Source organism: Meles meles, chromosome 3 (assembly GCF_922984935.1).
Source record: "Meles meles chromosome 3, mMelMel3.1 paternal haplotype, whole genome shotgun sequence".
Taxonomy (NCBI): Eukaryota; Metazoa; Chordata; class Mammalia; order Carnivora; family Mustelidae; genus Meles; species Meles meles.
In genome coordinates, this window is record NC_060068.1 from 84,712,006 (window position 1) to 84,730,708 (window position 18,703).

Sequence of the window (18,703 nt, forward strand, 5' to 3'; positions counted from 1 at the left end):
CTGAAGTTCCTAGCCAAACTATAGAAGACATCAGGCAATATTTGCATCTTTTTAAAACTGGCTCATTTATTGCTCATAGATTTCCTCCCCAAAACCAAAAATATTTCCCTTATCTCTGCCTAAACCAAGTCAGTTCCCACAACTTTATGTGCTTTTATAAATAGGACTGGTCCCAAGATCCAGTTTTTCTTAACTTCCTTTTCCTCGCTGAAAGAACTTCCTATTCCTCCCCTTAGCCTCACCTCTCCCACCAGTGATGGTGTCTCAGGAGTGAAGCTAACTTGTGTGTCCAACTTTAAAGTAGCTGAGGAGCCCCACCAGGTGCTTCTAGGTGCAGTTTCACTGGCAGGTGAATTGTTGGCCACAAAGACAGCCATTTTCTGCTTTTAGGACCATCGCAAGCAAGGAAGCACCCAGCAATCACTGTAAATATATTTTCTTGTCCCATTCTCCCACAAATAATCCTCCCATCATCCATACGCATAACCTTTTGGAGGCTAATAAAAATGGCATTCCAGCTTTCAGACAAAGAACATTTGGTCTCATTTTGGTTGGCTCCTTACCTTTAAATACCTTAAGAGAAAGAACAGCAGAGCATAGTCAGTCCGTAAGTGTTCTTTCTGCATCAGAAAGGGAGAGATGTCATTTTTAAGATTGGAGTTCAAGGAAATTGAGTTAGACCAATAGGACAAGAATATAGATTACGTGGCACAGGGTAGCTATTTGGTATATATGTCATGAATAAAAAATGTGTTTCCTAGATTGAGAAAGGCTGATCTGATAAAACAATAACCAGGTCAGAGAGAAGGGAAGATAAGAATTTGGGGCCATAATTATCTTGTCGTTGCTTTCTTCCTATTTCATGAGAGGACAGGGAAAATGGAGTACGTCTCTTACTTTCTGATCTGTCATACCACTGTGTTTCCAGGTGAAATGCTAATGACCTCATTTTTAAGGCCCGGGTCTGACAAATTTAGACTTTGACTTTGATATCTAACGAGTCCCTCTGTTATCCATCTTCACTTCAAAAAATGTGTTATTATGCTGCATTTATTTAGCACTTCACATTTGCAAAATTCTATGCCTGTGTTATTCTCTACCAAAAATCCACTTACTTATCACCCTTTTTAGAATGGCAAACAAGGATACCAGAAGGTCTTATGCAAACTGGGTTTTAATTTTTTCAAATTCTTTTTGGAAATTGGCAGGATAGGAATCATAAACTAACTGATAGAAATTATAGTTTTATTACCATATTTGCTTTCCTCATAAATTAATCACTGTGGGGTTAGAAAAAGACTTGAGGAGATTGTCTATATAAAATTGGCTTAAATTGACCAGCAAATCGTAGAGAGGTTAATGACAAAGGAGACATTAAAGAGTTGGTAGGGGTAACAGAACTGTTCTTCCATCTTGATTGTGATGGTCATTGCACAACTGGACATGTTTGTCAAAACTTACAGACCCATACATTGAAAAGTATGAATTTTACTGCTTGTACATCCTGTTCCTGTAAGCCTGTCCTTCACAAAAGTGAGGTATTAGAACTTTAAAAATTATTTTTTTTATCTGCTTCGTGAGGGAGATAATGAATTCTCTGGCAGTGGTTGAGCCCAAACTGGTTGGCTGTTTGAGGGAGGAGCATTTCAGACCAGATTATTGTTCCTGTTGCTTCTCTTAGTGTACACTTGGAATATGTTTGCTGAAAATTAAAATTAACTGAACTTCCTTTGTAAGAATAAGACACTGGGATCTCAAGCAGGGAAGAGATTTAAAATCTACAGTACTGTGTCTTTATTATCAGTTCCTATATTAGACCCTTCCCCCTTTTTAAACAGTTGGCAAAAATATAATTGTCATTAGAAAATTATCAAAACTTGATTTTCTTTATGGGTTTGGGGGTGCAATTAATAATTGATGAAAGCAGAATTTCCAGGAGTTTGCAAAAGAAACTAATTATCCTTTTAGAATGAGAAAGTCAGTAGCAGTGATTGAATTAGATTCTGGCTTAAATAGTCACAGGTCACCCTTTTACCCTTCGGTTCTAGTTCAGGGAAGTGCTCAGACCACTTAATAATTACACACTTTGCTTCACTGATAAGAGTCCCAGTGCACACGACAGGCTTTGGAGCCAGCTGTATTTTCTTCTTGGCACTCTTTCTTTCCTCTCTTTCTGGCACTCTTTCTTTCCTCTGGCCCCTCACTCGCCTCCATGTGTGCCCGCCCAGCCCAGAAGCTGAGGTTTCCATCTGGAAAGCCTGTTGCCACAGGATACGGAATTCACTAGGGAGGAGGGGAAACTGCATGTGTATGTTTAAGGCTGGTGGCTCTCATAATCAGATAAACGTTGTGGAAAGCTTGCTCATTCATATGGAAGAGGCAGTGCTGCAGCGAAATGGTGGAGCCGCTGAGCTCCAGGCTCTGGCATCTGTGCATCAGCCCTGCCCAGCCGGAAGCACATTGACTTGCTATACTGAAGAGCTGATGAACATCGTCGCTTTTGCCTTCAGCAGTAACCTTTAGATGAACCCTGTGGAGAAAAGGCTGTTTCCCCCCTTTATTATTTTTTTTTCAATGAAATGATGAAATCGATTACAAATAGGATATATACCATGTGACTTTTTCACACTGTAAAGTACCTTTTGTGTAGTCACAGTAAGTCTCTGGTGTTTTGCTTTTCACTCTTGACTTCATTAATATAACCTCTCTTCCCCTATAAACAAAAATCTCTGGGGTATCAAAGACTTCTGCCTCCGGTCAGTTTTGCAGCCTGTGATTCTCTGCTTCCTTCCTGGTGACATTAATTTTGAACGAGCCATGGTGCAGGCGAATGCCCTGAGCAGTCTTGAATATAGCCTGATTTTGAGGAGAGGAAGCTTCCCAGTTCCTGCCATGTGATTGTCCATGATTTGGCTTTTTAGGCCAGTTCTGTCTTCACCTGGAAAGGCACTTAACACTGTGGACAGAGTGTCCTTGGTCTTGGGATATCAACTTTGAGAACTAGAGGTAGAGGTTGAGAGTGCACGTCATCATTCTATCCTTCTTTTTCCCAGGAAATACTCATGTCCTTAGAATTGTTGTAAGTTTATTTATATTTTTTAAACTGGAAACTCCGAATATCCATGGCTTCCATGAGCACAGACATTGTTGGGGAGATCTGAGTTGCATTTGTTTATCTTTTCCACACTCACACGGTTTGCCTAGCTTGGCAGCCTGCTGGCCTGGACAATAATAAAGCTTCTGTCGAGGTGAGCAAACAGCTGATGGCACAGGGCACAGAGGGGACTCCGACAGTGGCCGCCTGTAATCTGCCAGGCTGGTGGTCAGAGCAGGCGAGAACAAAAGCCAGTCTGTTTGCAGGCAAATTGGAAAATCAATGTGTTAGTTGTGTTCTCGTGTCTTTGCCTTTCTCTAGGCTGAACGGGAGACTGCTCCTCCGGCAGTGCATAGTTCGTTCCAGGCAAGTACCCATTCCAGAGACTTACCTGCCTATCATATTACCACTGGCACTTCTGAGCAGGGTCCACGTTTAAAAGTCATTGATAGAGAAGTCCTCAAATTCACCATCCAGAGTGGGGTGGACCCTACTATCTCAATGGCTTGAGTTGTTTATATTCTAGACAGCTAGATAACACACATATGTTTATGTCCTAATTTCTTTTTTAACACCGATAAGGACTTAGAAAGGAGTTCATGTGCTGCCTGCTTGGGAAGTGCAGGAGCTGCAGTTTGGGCAGCATATTTCATAAAATCAGTGTAAGTGATTCCTTCGTATTCCCAAATTGATTTAATATGCTCACGTAGTTGAATATGTCCTAGACATGTTTGTGTCTCTGGATTCCTAGGTCTTAGAGAGCAGAGATCATACCAAGTAGCCCTGTTCCAGGATAAGGGAGAGAGTGGACATAACTAAAGACCCCTGAGGGTCAGTTGACAAATCTCTCAAAGGCCGCTGTTCTGAGATCCTTGTGTAAAGTCTTGAGTAACTTTCTCTCTATGCTTCTAAGAAATCCAAGTGTGAGAAGACAAGATCTTTGAGAAGATGAAATTGTTCTGTTTTTCCACGTATGAACATTAGCCTCAGATGGTCAACAATGACTTTAAACAAATTTTAATTTGAACTTTGAAGGTCTAAACCTAGGTCCTATTAATCTTTGTTTTCTTTAAAGCCTAAATAAAAAGGGTGTTTGGTTGAATTTGGTCACAGTGCTCTTGTTTTAAAGTCTATCAGAAAGAAATGACAAGTTCTGTAGTCACTGGAGACATCCTAAGGCAGAAGATTAGATTTTTTTTTTTTTAAAGATTTTATTTATTTGACAGACAGAGATCACAAGTAGGCAGAGAGGCAGGCAGAGAGAGGAGGAAGCAGGTTCTCTGCTGATTAGAGAGCCCGATGTGGGGCTCGATCCCAGGACGCTGGGATCATGACCTGAGTCGAAGGCAGAGGCTTTAACCTACTGAGCCACCGAGGCGCCCCAGAAGATTAGATTTTAAAATGAGGTTTAGGTTTAAAATAATCTTGGGTAGAGAAGGTAATTGGCATTTCTAATTCTGTTTGTTTTTAAAGAAAAAATGGATGGAACCTAACCGTCACTGCTACCCAGTACATTTCCCAGCAGCTAGCAATGCTCTGTGTCTCCTTAGCACTTAACTGTGTTCTACCTCATAGTATTGTGAACTATGTCTGTGTGCTTCATGTTTGTAATGAAATTAGAAATGCCCCAAACAGGGAATTTACAGTTCTTTGTATATGTCTTAGATGTTAGCAAAAGGATCAGTACATAATAGCATTTATACATTTGTTGACGGAAGCTCTTTTTTTATTTGCTGAAAACCTGTGGGCCACTAACTGTGTCAGGCACTGAGGAGTCAGTGGTGGACCAACAGCATGGCCCTCCTTGCCCAGCAAGGGCTTACAGGCCAGCAAGCAGCATCACCCTCATTTAGGCAGTACACCTGGTAATTCTCTTGAATTATCTCTTTAAAAATTAAAATTTTAAAAATTAAAATAATTGGCCATTATACTTTAAATCTCAGGTGTTTCAGATTAATAAGGAGAGGAACTCAAATAGCTCAACTGTTGACTTTAAAATGTGAGGGAAAGCACGAGCTACTAACAGATATATTTTGTTTCATTTCTATGCAGAAGATCTCCTTAGATCTAGTATCTTGGGCACCTATACAGTGACTTACTCTGGCTAGGTAATTTTCATCCAGAACATAATTTGACATATTTCTCTTTCTGTCCTTTTTACAAAAAGTCGTATCGTTTCTTAAATTTTTTTCAGTAAGCTCTACCCTGACATGGAGCTGAAATACATGACCCCAAGATCAAGAGTCACATGCTCCACTTACTGAGCCAGCCAGGTGTCCCATCTCTCTTTCTGCTTTTTAAGGGTTAATTCTGTAAAGAAAGAGTGAGAAATAATTTTCAGTAAGTTGTAGGATATTCAGAGGGTTACGTGACTCTGTATCCATAAAACATCTTCAGATCTTGTTTTTACCAAATTTCTCACCAAAGCACTAATAAATATCCTAAATTAAATACTACTTCACACTTCCTCTCTTTTTCTCAGCTTTTACTTTGGCAAAGAACCTGTTCAGCAGGAGACTATCCCCATAGCAGATGGCAGGAAATAGCAGGTGGCAGATTGAATAACCAGCTTCTAAAAAACACTGGTATTAGCCGTATCCTCGACTCAAATATGGCACAAAATCCTTTTGCTCCAAGTTTTTGTCTTACCTTTTTTATTTAAGAAAACAGTTTGATTTTTATAGAGTCTGGAGATTGATGTGCTTCCTGAACAATTAAAGAAAAGATGGGGACCTCCCCTGACATGAAATGATATTTGATGATGTGTCCTAATCACAACAGATAAACAGAAAAAGGAAGACAAAGCTCTTTAAACACCCTCCTCACGAGCTGCATCTCGTCTCTCCCTTTGTCTGTGGCAGGGACCTGCAGGCGAAAGGAGTCGCCCCAGCCCCAGGTACCACCAGTGTGTGCACACTTGAGGCAAGAGTAGTGCTCAGAATACCTTTCTAGGTTCCATTCCTTTGTAGGTACCATTGCCACACACACCTCAGCTTGGGCTACTTCAGCTTTTTAAAGCCATGTGGGCAGCTACAGGAAACAAAAGGAAAGGGGCATACTGATGGGCTAGAATGGAGCTTCGAAGAGGGCAGTGGGAGGGTGTGGATCTTGGACGACCTAGATGTCTAATTGTGCTTCGTTTTTATTTTTTTCTGCTTTTTTTGTTTGTTTGTTTTCTTTTGGTTCAGTGAAGAGTGTCCCGATCTCTCTGAAGTGCCATTAGAAATATCAATATAACTCAAAGCTGATATCCCTCTAGAGTTGCTGTGGTATTCCTTTCTCCATTTGTGCTTCATCTGTTTTAAACTTCAAAAGTGTCAGCTTCAGCCTCACATCTCTCTTCTAATGAAATGTGTATTTGTGTAATGCCATGGTTCGTGTTTTCCCCAGATCATTTTTTATAAATCTTGTATTTTAAAACAAGATGTTGAATCAAGAAGCGTTAAGTAAGGAATACAGCATTTAGGGTACTTTGTTATTTATTATTCTGCCTCCTCTTTCCCATTTCATACTTTACAGTTAAGAGGTTTTATTGACTGTTTTTATTGACTGTTGACCTTTACAACTTTTGGTAACACTGACTACACATTGGTAAATATCTATGAGAAGGACCTGATTGAGGATGCATTTTGGCATTGACATTTCAGAGTTAATGCCAGTTTTCTCTCTTATGCTTTATTTAGATTTCGACACAGCCCCAACTGCTGGTACCTGAGAGATTGGACTATCCACACCTGGATTAGACAGTGTCTAAAGTACGGTGCACAAGACAAAGCCTTGTATACCCTTGTAAATAAGGTGAGTGGTTTCCTGGTAATTGCAGCTTGTTTTCCTGAGTTTAGATTTAATACCTATTATAATATAGCAAAGACTAGGACAATAACTTCAGATATCTATTTATTCCCAGATATCCTTTTTTGAATGGAATTGACTATAAGTTAATCAATGGTCAAATATAAAAATTCCCTAGCTGCTGTTTTTCCACACCTAGTGACTGGAAAATGACAACTAAAAGCAAAAGGAAGTTTAGTCACAAGAATTTTGCACTTGTGGTTCATTCTTGATCCCTAAAGTATGGATTTCTTGCCTGGTTCCCTTTGGTGATGTTTAGGGACAAAGACATGACCATTTTGCTGGAATGTGATCTCCAGCATATTCAGACTATCTTATACGGTTTTTAAAGACAAATATTTCCTAGGTTCCTCAAAACATTTCTCCTGAATTCCTTGATTCCTTTCCTCGAGCCCCAGAGTCCCCTATGATTAGGGTTTTTCTGAATGTTACGTTCCACCAAGGGCTGAGTCTTCATTATCTTTATAGTATGAAATAAAGTATAAAATAGGCAAAAATTATGAATGTTATTTTTGTAAGTCTCAAGCTATAACCCTGTTTGACTCAAAAAGATTTTAACAGTATTTCTGTGCAAACATATTATCTTCATAGTGTCACTGAACATTGTATGTTAGAACTCAAAAGGATACCGTAATTTATTTTTTTCCATGACTTGGGTCCAATTCAGCTTAACATACATTGCAGACAGTTTGTGTGTGTGTGTGTGTGTGTGTGTGTGTGTGTGTGTGTGTGTGTGTGAAATTGCATTGGGTGTAGCAGTGTCTATAAAAATGAATAATATCCTTTCCTTGCCCTCAGGAAGCTTATGATTGAATAATGCAGATAAATATGTTTACTGAGAAATCTAATATTAAGCCCCAGAGGAAAGAATGGATCAAATCCTGTTCTCATTAGTTCAGAGTTTAATGACACAGATTATATTCACAGAATATTTCTTTGAAAACAAAACAAAAAGTGTCTAGAAAGGCATAAAAGTTTATCTGATTTTCTGTTGTTCCTAGTCTTTTGGTGGAAAGAACACTGGACAAGGAATCAGAAGACCCAGGCTATAATTTCATAAGTTCCACCAGTTGCCCATAATTTCAAGCAAATAATTTTATCCATCTAGGTCTTAGGTTTTTCAACTCTAAGTCAAGTGAGTTGTACTAATCAGTGATTTCCAAACCTGGCTCTGCATTAGAATCACACAAGACTCTTTAAAATTTTAGAGTTGCTTTTCTCTACCCCCAAGATTCTCATTTAATTAATCTTTATAGAGCATAGGCTTTTGGCATTTTTTTAATGGATTAAAAACAAAAAAAAATTTTTTTAATCTATTGCTGGAAATTCTTTTTCTTTTCTTTTTTTTTTCTTCAAGATTTTATTTATTTATTTGAGAGAGAGACACACAGAAAGAGAGGGAACACAAGCAGGGGGAGTTGGAGAGGGAGAAGCAGCTTCCCTCCGACCAGAGAGCTGGATGTGGGGCTCCGATCTCAGGACCCCCTGAGATCCTGACCGCAGCCAAAACTAAGAGTTAAACGCTTAAACATCTGAGCCACCCAGGTGCCCCAGAAATCTACTTTTTTAAAAGCACTCTTAGAGAAATTTGAGACAGATGCTAAAGGGTCCACATTTTGGGAAATATGGATTCTCAAATACTTAGCTGCTCATGAACAGGAGCTCAGTAATATTTTGTTGGAATACTTCTAAGTTCTTTAAAAACCAGTCTAAGGGGCAAGAAAAAACAAATGCTGGTATGATTGTGGCAAAAAGAGAAGCCTTGGACACCTGGGTGGCTCAGAGGGTTAAACCCTCTGCCTTTTGCTCAGGTCATGATCCCAGGGTCCAGGGATCAAGCCCCACATTGGGCTCTCTGCTCAGCAGGAGCCTGCTTCTCCCTCTGTCTCTGCCTGCCTCTTTGCCAAATAAATAAATAATCTTAAAAAAAAAAAAAGAGAGAGAGAGAGAAGCCTTGTGCACTGTTGATGGAAATGCACATTGGTGCAGCCACTATGGAAGACAGTATGGAGATTCCTCAGGAAATAAAAAGTAGAACTTCCATATGATCCAGAAATCCCACTTCTGGTACATATCCAAAGGAAATGAAAATAGGATATCAAAGAGATATATGCACCCCTGTGTTCACTGGAGAATTATTCACAATAACCAACCCTGGAAGCAACCCAAGTGTCCATTGATAGATGATGGATAAAGAAAATGTGGTATATATGTATGCGGTGGAATATTATTCAGCCATTTAAATGAAGATCTTATCATTTGTGACAACATGAATGAGCTTTAAGGTCATTATGCTAAGTGACATAAATTAGAAAAATACAGATACCCTATGATCTCACTTACACGTGGAATCAAAAAAAGCCCAACTCAGGTCACCTGGGTGGCTCAGTCAGTTAAGTGTCTGCCTTCAGCTCAGGTCATGATCTCAGGGTCCTGGGGTCGAGCCCCGCATCAGGCTCCTGCTCCCAGGGAGACTGTGTTTCCCTCTCCTCCCTGCTCGTGCTCTTTCTCACTATCTCTCTTTCTGAGATAAAAAAATAAAATCATCATGTTGTACCCCTTAAACTTACATGATGTTGTTTGTCAATTTATAAAGTTGGAGAAAAAATAAAGAACATAATGTGATAATGTGTACTTTCTCATTAGAGTCCATTTTTGCACTGACTGACATACTTACCTTATAAAAAGAATTGCTAAATCAGTGGAGTATCAGGAGTGGGGGAGCTTATTATTTTTTGTTTTTATGTTTTTATTTATTTATTTATTTATTTATTTTATTTTCAGGGTTTTTTTTTTTTTTAGCCTTGATAAGATACTACAGTTGAGCTTTATTTTTCACATATCAGCTGTCTTGTGTCATACACCCACTCACAACTTTCTTACCCTGACCAAGTTCCAATTACCAAACCTCACGAGTCACATCTTCTATTTCACTGTCACAGATGCTGTAAAATGATAGGTAAATATCTTAAAGCTAATGGTGGCAAGTTCTGTCATGAATAATGCATAGGCATATATTACGAACTGAGCGAAAGTGGATATTTTTCTCTTATTTTCCTTTTATTTTCATTACCATTCCAGGTCCAGTATGGAATTTTTCCAGATAACTTTACATTCAATTTACTGATGGATTATTTCATAAAAAAAGAAAATTACAAAGGTAAGAAACCAAACCTGGGTCCTTTTATAGTGGGGCTTCATCTCCTAAAGGGAAGTAAATATGGGCAATTTCGCTTATTTTGTTTCATAATGACATCTCTTTGGATCACTCTTTCTGTTAGAAATAGATGCATAGTTGATTTACCATACCATTTGGCCAGATAGGACAATCATATCCAGGTTTTTTTCCACTCAGTTTCTCAAGTTTTTTTTGTTCATGCCTCCTTGTGCAAAGGACAGTGAATTTAGTTAAGCAATAAACCTGCTTGAGCAGCCCTGGCTGGTTAAGATTGTAGTAATGTAGATTATTAGCTTGACTTAAAAAAAAAAATACCATTTGCTAACTTTGTTTAGTTTAAGTCACAGTTGTTATTCTGTGTGAAACATAAGACTAGAAAATCGCTTGATTTTCTGGGAAGAGCAGTACCCTTGCTATGAAGAAAAGTCCTTCCCCAGGCTTTTGTTTCCTCATCTATAAAATTAGTGGGTGGGTACTCTCTGAGGTCCCTTTACCCCCCAAATTTCTTGAGCCTATGCAGTTAATTTGAAGTGACTCCTCACTTCGACTACAGTAAAGGAGTCCAAGGAAAGATGGAGATTGCAGCAGACTGTACAGAGGAGTCAGGGGGGCCAATGTCCAGCCAGTGTCCATGGGTTAGGGAATCATATGACAGCATGCTTCTACTTGGGCTGTGCTGATAGTGAGGAGGGAAAGAGGAGCCTTGCTATTGTGCAAAGACACACCCGGCTTTCCCTTTTCCCCATATCATCCTCAGGCTTGGTACTGAGAAGCCACAATGGAGCTAGTAGCTATGTTAGTACTATGTTACCCACAGGGGAGCTGTGTTAGTAGTACCTCAGGAAGGTGGATATAGACTGGTGGGCATTTATGCATTTATAACATCTGAGATTCCTGCCATTGGGTTACATCCCCTCGTCCCTGCACACCAGCACCAGTGGCCTTTCCCACTGCAACAATACTCAGTGCTTAGGCTAGGGACAGGGCATTCCTTCCATGAGTGTGGCCACCTCTCCCCTTTGTCTCCTCTGTATATCTGCTTTATCGTCTGTCTCAAAAGACTTGCAGTTGTTGACTGCCAAAGAATATGTGCTGTATATTATTTTTTGAAATGTCAGTTATCCCTTCTTGTCTATTTCTTATTCAGTCTTAAACCTACATTTCCTGAATTCAAGTGAAAGAGGATTAGCTTTTCTGTGTTACCAAATCTATGCTCCTTGAACATCAGATTTAATAGTGTATCATTGGAGAATTATTTGAAGTAGTTTTCTCCCTGCCCTCTTTCTTTAAAGGGCATGTTGGAAGGGTCAAAGGACTTTTTTTTTCCTAAATGCAGAGTAAATATTTAATATTGAGGATTTCTAAAAATAAAGTTTTAATGAAGATTATTATCATAAATGATAATTTATGCCATAAATTTTGCCATAAATGGCAAAAATTTAGAAAGTATTATACTTTTTATTGTTAATAGGATAGGAAATATCAAAGTACCTAAGTGAATATGGAGGAAAAGATAATTGATTGTACAGGGTAATCTAATTTCACTTCCCAAGCTGAATGAAATGCAGAATATAAATAAGATGAAGTAAGTTGATCTATTTTTCATGTGTAATTTTGGATTCTGTAATGAACAATTGAAAAACCAGATTTTTTTTTTTTAACTGGATTTTTAGGTTTAAATTGTGTTCTTTTAAAATACTGGTTTGTTTGGGATTGTTGTTTTAAATCTCTTCCAGGTCCTTATTTGCTACTGATTTAGTAAATGACTTTCTGGTGTGTCTCAGTTTCCCCATTTCCAAAAAGAATATAGAAGTTCTTGCCTGTGGCCACATTTAAAACCATGACAACATGCTCAAAGCCAGCTGGCTCTGAACAGCTGCAAGTCAATGCTAACTCTTATAATTATGATTATATGCAAAAATTGGTTAACACAGCAGCTTAGTTAGTCAAAAACATTTGTTGTGCCTGTTTTATGTTCTGGCACCATATTTTAAACCAATATTAACATTCTCTAATTTAACAACAAATATTAAGGGAAAGAAATTGTCTGAACTTGATTTTCTTGGCTTCCATCTATGTTGTGGAATCTTAAGGGAAAATAAAAATTGCTCAAGGTCTGATCTACTATGATCAGCATTCATGTGGCAACAAATATCTTACATTGTATTTTATAGTCAGGGGCTTATAATTTATGAATGTGCATTTTCCTTTCCAGTCTTTCAAGTCTTTCAACTGGGCCTAATTATCCTTTTTATAGTCCTCGGTTTTCTGTCTCCATAATGATATCTGGGATTTAGGATCATCGCTAGCATTTGTCTTCATTTTTCCCAACACAGAGAAGGTTCCAGAACCCAGAATGGGGCAGTCAGCCCACCTTCTATTCTGCTTCTCAGGGTGACCTGGAAAATATATTTGCCTCCTTTCTGTATGCCTTAGTTCTTCTAGCTGGCGGACATGATGTGTTAAATTTGCTTCACAATTTATGAGGCATTTTTGTATATACTATCTTGATGGACTGTCCAGTAGTTTTTTTTGTTTGTTTGTTTTGTTTTTTGTTTTTTTGTTTTTTGTGTTTTTTTTTTTCAGATTTTATTTAAGAGAGAGAGTGAGCAAGTGAGCATGAGCTAGGGGAGAGGGAGAGGCAGATTCCTCACTGAGCAGGGAGTCCAATGAGGGGCTTGATTCTAGAACACTAGGACCATGACCTGAGTCAAAGGCAGATGTTTAACCACCTTAGCCACCCAGGCACCCCTTATTTTGTTTTGTTTCTTTAATTTAATTTAATTTTTTTTTAAAAGATTTATTTATTTGACAGAGAGCACAAGCAGGGGGAACAGCAGAGGGAGAGAGAAGCAGGCTCTCCACTTAGCAGGGAGCCTGATGCGGGGCTCAATCCTAGGACCCTGAGATTATGACCTGAGCCAAAAGCAGACGCTTAACCGACTCAGACACCCAGGTGCCTTTCTGCCATAGTCTATTGAAGTAGGTGGGACAAATGGTATTTTTTTTTTTTTTTTAATCATCAAGAGGATGATACTGGGAGAAGTTAAGAGAAATTAAGTAGATTATTCCGTGTCCTTGAGAACATTGGTACAAAAGCACCTGACTTAGTATATAATAGTAAGTATAATAGAAGCTAAATACTTGGGAAAGATCTAGTTTGTGGAAGATCTGGGATCAGAGCTCACATTTTTTTGCTTCTTAATTCTGTTTGTTTTTCTGTCATGCCCCACTTTTTAAGTTTATAGTTAAGTACAGATTTGGTGATGTTACCTAAAGCTAATACCCTCTCATTTTTACTTTGATCTTTTTGCCAGATGCTTTAACCGTAGTTTTTGAGATCATGATGCAAGAAGCCTTTGAAGTACCTTCCACCCAGCTTCTGTCCCTCCATGTTTTATACCATTGCTTGGCCAAGAAGACAGACTGCAGCGTAAGTGGTGGGCTGTCCAGAGGTACTGAGAGCCCAAGAAGCCCACTGTGCCTCTTGAGCAGGGAGGAGGTGGGGAGAGGAGAACCCTGCCCTCAGAATCTGACATGCGACTCTGTGGCCCCCGAACAGCCAGGAATGAGTGCTCCTTCTGTACATTTTAGTTTCCGGTTTCTGACAGAGTGGAGCTGGATGGAAGTTCCTCCACTTGAAAGAATCTCAAGTGAAAGTCCTTATACACATTTTGAAACTTGAACTAGGCTGAATGCCCCTCAGGTGTTCAGAAACGGGCAACTAACCGTCCGTGACATTGGCCTTGAGTATCAAAGAAGCAGCGAGGCATCTAACTGGCCACGACCTCAGGCAGTCAATGCCGATTATTCAGCTGGCATCAGTATTTTCCTGAGGCTGCTCTGGTCAGTCCAGAATACCGAGTTTTGGTTTCCTCTCTTGGGTTCAGCTATTTAATCATTGTTTACTGTTACCCTAAGAATACCAACAGTAATAACAGTAATAACTCATATTTAAATAGTACCTGCTTTACACCAGGCTGCGTTCTTAGTGTCTTAATTTATTAATGCATTTAATCCCCATAATTCTATGCGGATGAGAAGACTAGAGCACAGAGATGTTATATAATAGCAGCTCTTAGGTGACAAAGCCACCTGGGGAAGCCAGGCAGCCTGGGCCTGCAGTCTACCCTCAACTTAAGATGTAGCATCAAAATACACTAGTTCGGGTAGAAACTGAAAAGGACATCTAATCCAGCTCATATTCAAAAGAATTTATAGTGTGTGTTGCTTTCCTAAGATGAGGGTCATAGCCTGCGGCATACCTCACATGCATTAGTTCATTAAATTTTTGTTGGGCACTGACTGCCTTCCATACATTGCCAAGTACTGGTTATACAATAGTAAACAAACACTCCCTGCTCCCAGCCAAAGAACAATACAGGCATTCAAAGCAAAACAAAACAAATACATGAATATAAAACTGTAACTATAATGAGCACTACAAAGACCTCTCATACAACAAGCGTATGTTTTGGGAGTTTTTGTCTGTTTGTATTCTACACTTAGGTTAGGAATGCCTTCCTTAAGGAAATATTTCTTGTGTTAGTATTTGAAAGATGAATAGGAATTAACTGGCTGAAGAGAGGAAGAACAATCCAAAAAAGAGAAACTAATACATGCAAAAGCCCAGTGGCAAAACAAAATATGGTGAGCAGAAAGGGGCTGGAAGAAGATTGGAAGATAGTGTAGATGCAGCAGAGAGAATGGTTGGAAGGGCAAAGGGTGAAGTAAGGTTAGAGAATGTAGGTCATGCTAAGCTGTATTTGTATATCCTAAAAATAGAAACCATTGAGAATTTTTAAGTAGAAGGGGTAATATGGTCTGGTTTGTGTTTTGAAAAGATGCATCTGGCTGTAATGTGGGTAGGAGATTGAATTGGGGCCATGATGGCTTATGGTCAGAGCACTTGGGAGACTACATGGTTGTCCGAGCAAGAGGTAATGAAACCTGGGGACCATAATGTCTGTGGAGTTAGCAGTAGCCAGTGAACATGCTTCGGAGGCAGATAACATGATAGGAGACTGTATGTGGAGGCAGGGACAAACAGGTGAAATCTTACCTCCTCAGTTTTTGACTCGTGTATCTGGATGGAAAGGTTGCTGTGTGCTTGCAAAGGGAACTCTGGAAAAAGACTGGGTTTTATGAGGAAAATCATTAATTTGGCTATGAACATGTTGCATTTTGAGATGCCTTTCAGACAACCAAGAGATTTTTATGAGAGAAATTGGGATCTTCCTGGAAAAATCTGGACTGGAGATATAGTTTATAATATACCTAGATGTAAATTTCTGCAGATGAGCCACAGAGCAAAAAGGGAAATCAGGAATGCTTTGGGTCCCCAAAACCACAGAAGGGAAGTGGTTTACAGTTTAGAATGCTTCTGAAAGGGTAGGTAAGGTGAGGACTTTCAAAAAGCTCATTGAATTTAGTGGCCTCAAGGCACTAAATTGTAACCTGTGTTTCCATAGAATAATAGAGGACGAAAGGAAATAGGAATGAATTGTGGGGTGATTTAAAGGTGCAGAGAGGAGATAGCTGGTGTAGAGGAGTGCTTTGGGTTATCTAGCAATGAAGGGGAGTGGAGAAGGGAGTGGGAGAGTGAGGTTTGCTTTGTATTAATGGGAAAGGCACAGGCACAAACGTAGAGAACCTTGACCCTGGAGCAGTAGTACCTGATTTTGTTCATAATAGTATGTACAATAGAAGCTACAGGTTTGGGAGAGACCTGATCTCTTACATTAACACACAAATAGCTTTTCATATAAGCAGCGGTGTTTGTATTATTCTCAGAGAATTCTCCAAAAAATCTGTAAGACATGCATTTGTTTGTTGTCATTCATCTTTTTAAAAGTCTCTTCAGAGGTATTTCTGTGCCAGCCAATCATCACTACAGTGGCTCAATTCCTAGAGCAGCAAGGACACCACCCTTTGGCTCTTTGCCCTATTGCATTTTGATACTGTAGGTCATGCTTTTCCCTAAAGAAAAGAAAAAAGTTTAAGGCTCCTTATTTATTATTCACCAGGTCCCTTCTCATGCAGTTTATGTGGGGGAAAATCAAACCTTAGGGCAATTTGCTTTTGAAAGTGAAATGCCCTGTCCTCTATTACCAGCTCTTTCACTTACTGTACTACACAAGTGCCTGGGGAGGCTTTATTTTTCTCCCAAGATCTTTGCTTTCTTCAAAGGTTTAGAAAACCCTAAGAAATTACTCTTGTACCACACAAAGGCCACTGCCAGTAAAGAGGTTTGGGTGCCCATTAACACCTGGGGTGCCTCCCTTACACCTGGCTACAATTGCAGCCTGTATGCCTCATTCATTCTCTGCTTCCTCCCCGACCTCTGACTGCAGACACCAGTGCAGGGCATCCTGATCTTTGTGTTTTTTATTTTTAAGCCCAAGCAAGGGCTCTGATGGATGTGTACTCATACAGCACCAAGAAGATCACAGCTCTCATTGTCTGAGGCGTTGCCAAGGCTGTCCTTTGAGACCAGCGTTTACAGCGAGCTCCCGTCCCTGCTGTTACTACTCTACAGCAGGCTTAGCAATGCTTGCATTTTTGCCCCTTTTTTCCCAACTCTCAGAAGAGCCAATTTTCCTGAAGTATAATTTTGCAGCCTGGGTTGAAAGAAATGATCACTAAGTGTTTCTGATTGTCCAATTTATTTTTAAGAGCACAGATTTATCTAAAAGCAACCTAATAGTTGTATTTATTTTTACACTGTGAAGTGGGAGTCCTATCATTGCTGACTTGTTTAAAATTCAAAAGCTTGCCCCAGCATGTCGTGGCAATGTGAGTGAATATTGGGCTGACAGCATGTGTGATCTTTACTGATTGTCTCAAGGCAGTATTGGTCCAGAGTGCTCTTTATTTTTGTTTTGTTTTGCTTTTCTGATTGCAAAAAGAACTCTTATTCATTGCCAGAAATGTGGAAAATAATGAAAAGTATAAAGAAAAAAACCAAAATGGCTCATAATTTCCAGAAATCCACTAACAGAAGGTATTTCTTTCCTGTATTAGTCATTAGATACAACTGTCTTTTCCTTATAAAATTAAGATTATAATGTACCTATAGCTTTGTTATTTTGCTTTTTTTTAAATTTAGTGCTACAACTTGTTTTCCACCTATTAAAAATCATTAAAAATCAAATTTTTGCATAAAGTATTCTTTGTTTGGCTGGATCATGACCTCTTATTCTGTTGCAGTGGGAAGAAGAGAGGAACTTTGGTGCATCCCTATTACTCCCAGGCTTAAAGCAAAAGAACTCAGTGGGGTTGAGTTCCCAGTTGTATGGCTATGCACTTCTTGGTAAGCTATGTGATCCTTACAAATATTGTCCTTTTGGATAGAACTGATGCATTTTTCTATGTTGTAATAATTTTTTTAATTTAATTTCAGTGTACCAGTGAAATTCCAATATAGCTTTCATTTTTAGACATAAAAATAGACCTTGATAACCTTAACAGCTATGGGACAAAACCTTAAGAGACAGTAAAAGAGGGTGCTAAAAATCTGTTACCACTGCAAGGTGAAAACTAGTTCTGGTGGCTTTGGGTTATATTTCGCAGTAATCAGTGTGAGGAAGGGATAAAGAAAGGAAAGTTCTGGCCCTCTTGTGGGACCAGCCAATAAAAACTTTCCCAGTACTAACAAAGATCTCTTTTAGACCTGAAGTCCAGGAGGTAAGAAATTAAGAGTTAGGGTTGTACTCATATCCTTGGTATTGTTTTCAGGTGAAAGAAGGGATACTCAGAGAGTGTATCTAAGTAGCACTTTGGGAAAGCAGAGAGACTCTTGATGCAATGTGACTATTCCATGCTGGGAGATGGTTGCTTTGCTTTGATGCTCTGACGGCACTGAAAGTCATGTAAGGAGGATGAAGCCTCAGAACTTGGGTTGTGTGGAAGTGGGGCAAATAGCATCCAACCTAAGTGTGCATAAAATGTGCCCTGATTTACAGAGGTCTACTAAGTACATATTATTTCATTATTCTTCCATTTTCTCTCTCAAGTAGGCAGGCATTTCAGAAGGCACCTTCTCTTAACCATACACTGCTTTGACTTACCTTTGTTTTATGAAAATCATCAAAGTTTTAGCAGTTTTGAAATTGATCCTCACTAACAAATGTGGTATGACCTTAAATGCTGATTCTGTTGTAGACTGATGGAGGGAGAGGAATTTTAGAGTTCATCAGCTGGCTATCAGACTAGCAAAAGAATTGACCACTTTTTTTTTGTTGTTGTTAAGATTTTATTTATTTATTTGACAGAGCGAGAGAGCATAAGCAGGGGGAGCAGCAGAGGGAGAGGGAGAAGCAGGCTCCCCGCTGAGCAGGGAGCCCCATGCGGGGCCCAATCCAAGGACCCCGGGGTCATGACCCAAGCAGAAGGCAGATGCTTAACCATCTGAGCCACCCAGGTGCCCCTTGACCACTCCTTTTAAAAACTGTTTTCTCCTAATATGCCATCTACTTTCTTGCTGTTGACTTAGGCGTGTTTTGCCTTTGCCTTCAGGTGAGTATTCAGGACTGTGTAAATTATTGAGGGAGTGTCAGGGCCAAGAAAAGGTACATTGT

At 39.4% G+C, this 18,703-nt stretch overlaps 1 protein-coding gene across 2 annotated transcripts in view; it reads left to right on the top strand.

Moving 5' to 3' along the window:
* MRPS27 (mitochondrial ribosomal protein S27) overlaps positions 1-18,703 on the top strand; it is an 87,776-nt gene that overhangs the window by 62,468 nt on the left and 6,605 nt on the right. For both annotated transcript variants that reach the window (XM_046000896.1, XM_046000895.1), the window contains 4 exons: positions 6,778-6,892; positions 10,028-10,106; positions 13,442-13,557; positions 17,334-17,436. In XM_046000896.1, coding sequence (XP_045856852.1) covers positions 6,778-6,892; positions 10,028-10,106; positions 13,442-13,557; positions 17,334-17,436 — 413 coding nt within the window. The remainder of the gene's footprint in view (positions 1-6,777; positions 6,893-10,027; positions 10,107-13,441; positions 13,558-17,333; positions 17,437-18,703) is intronic.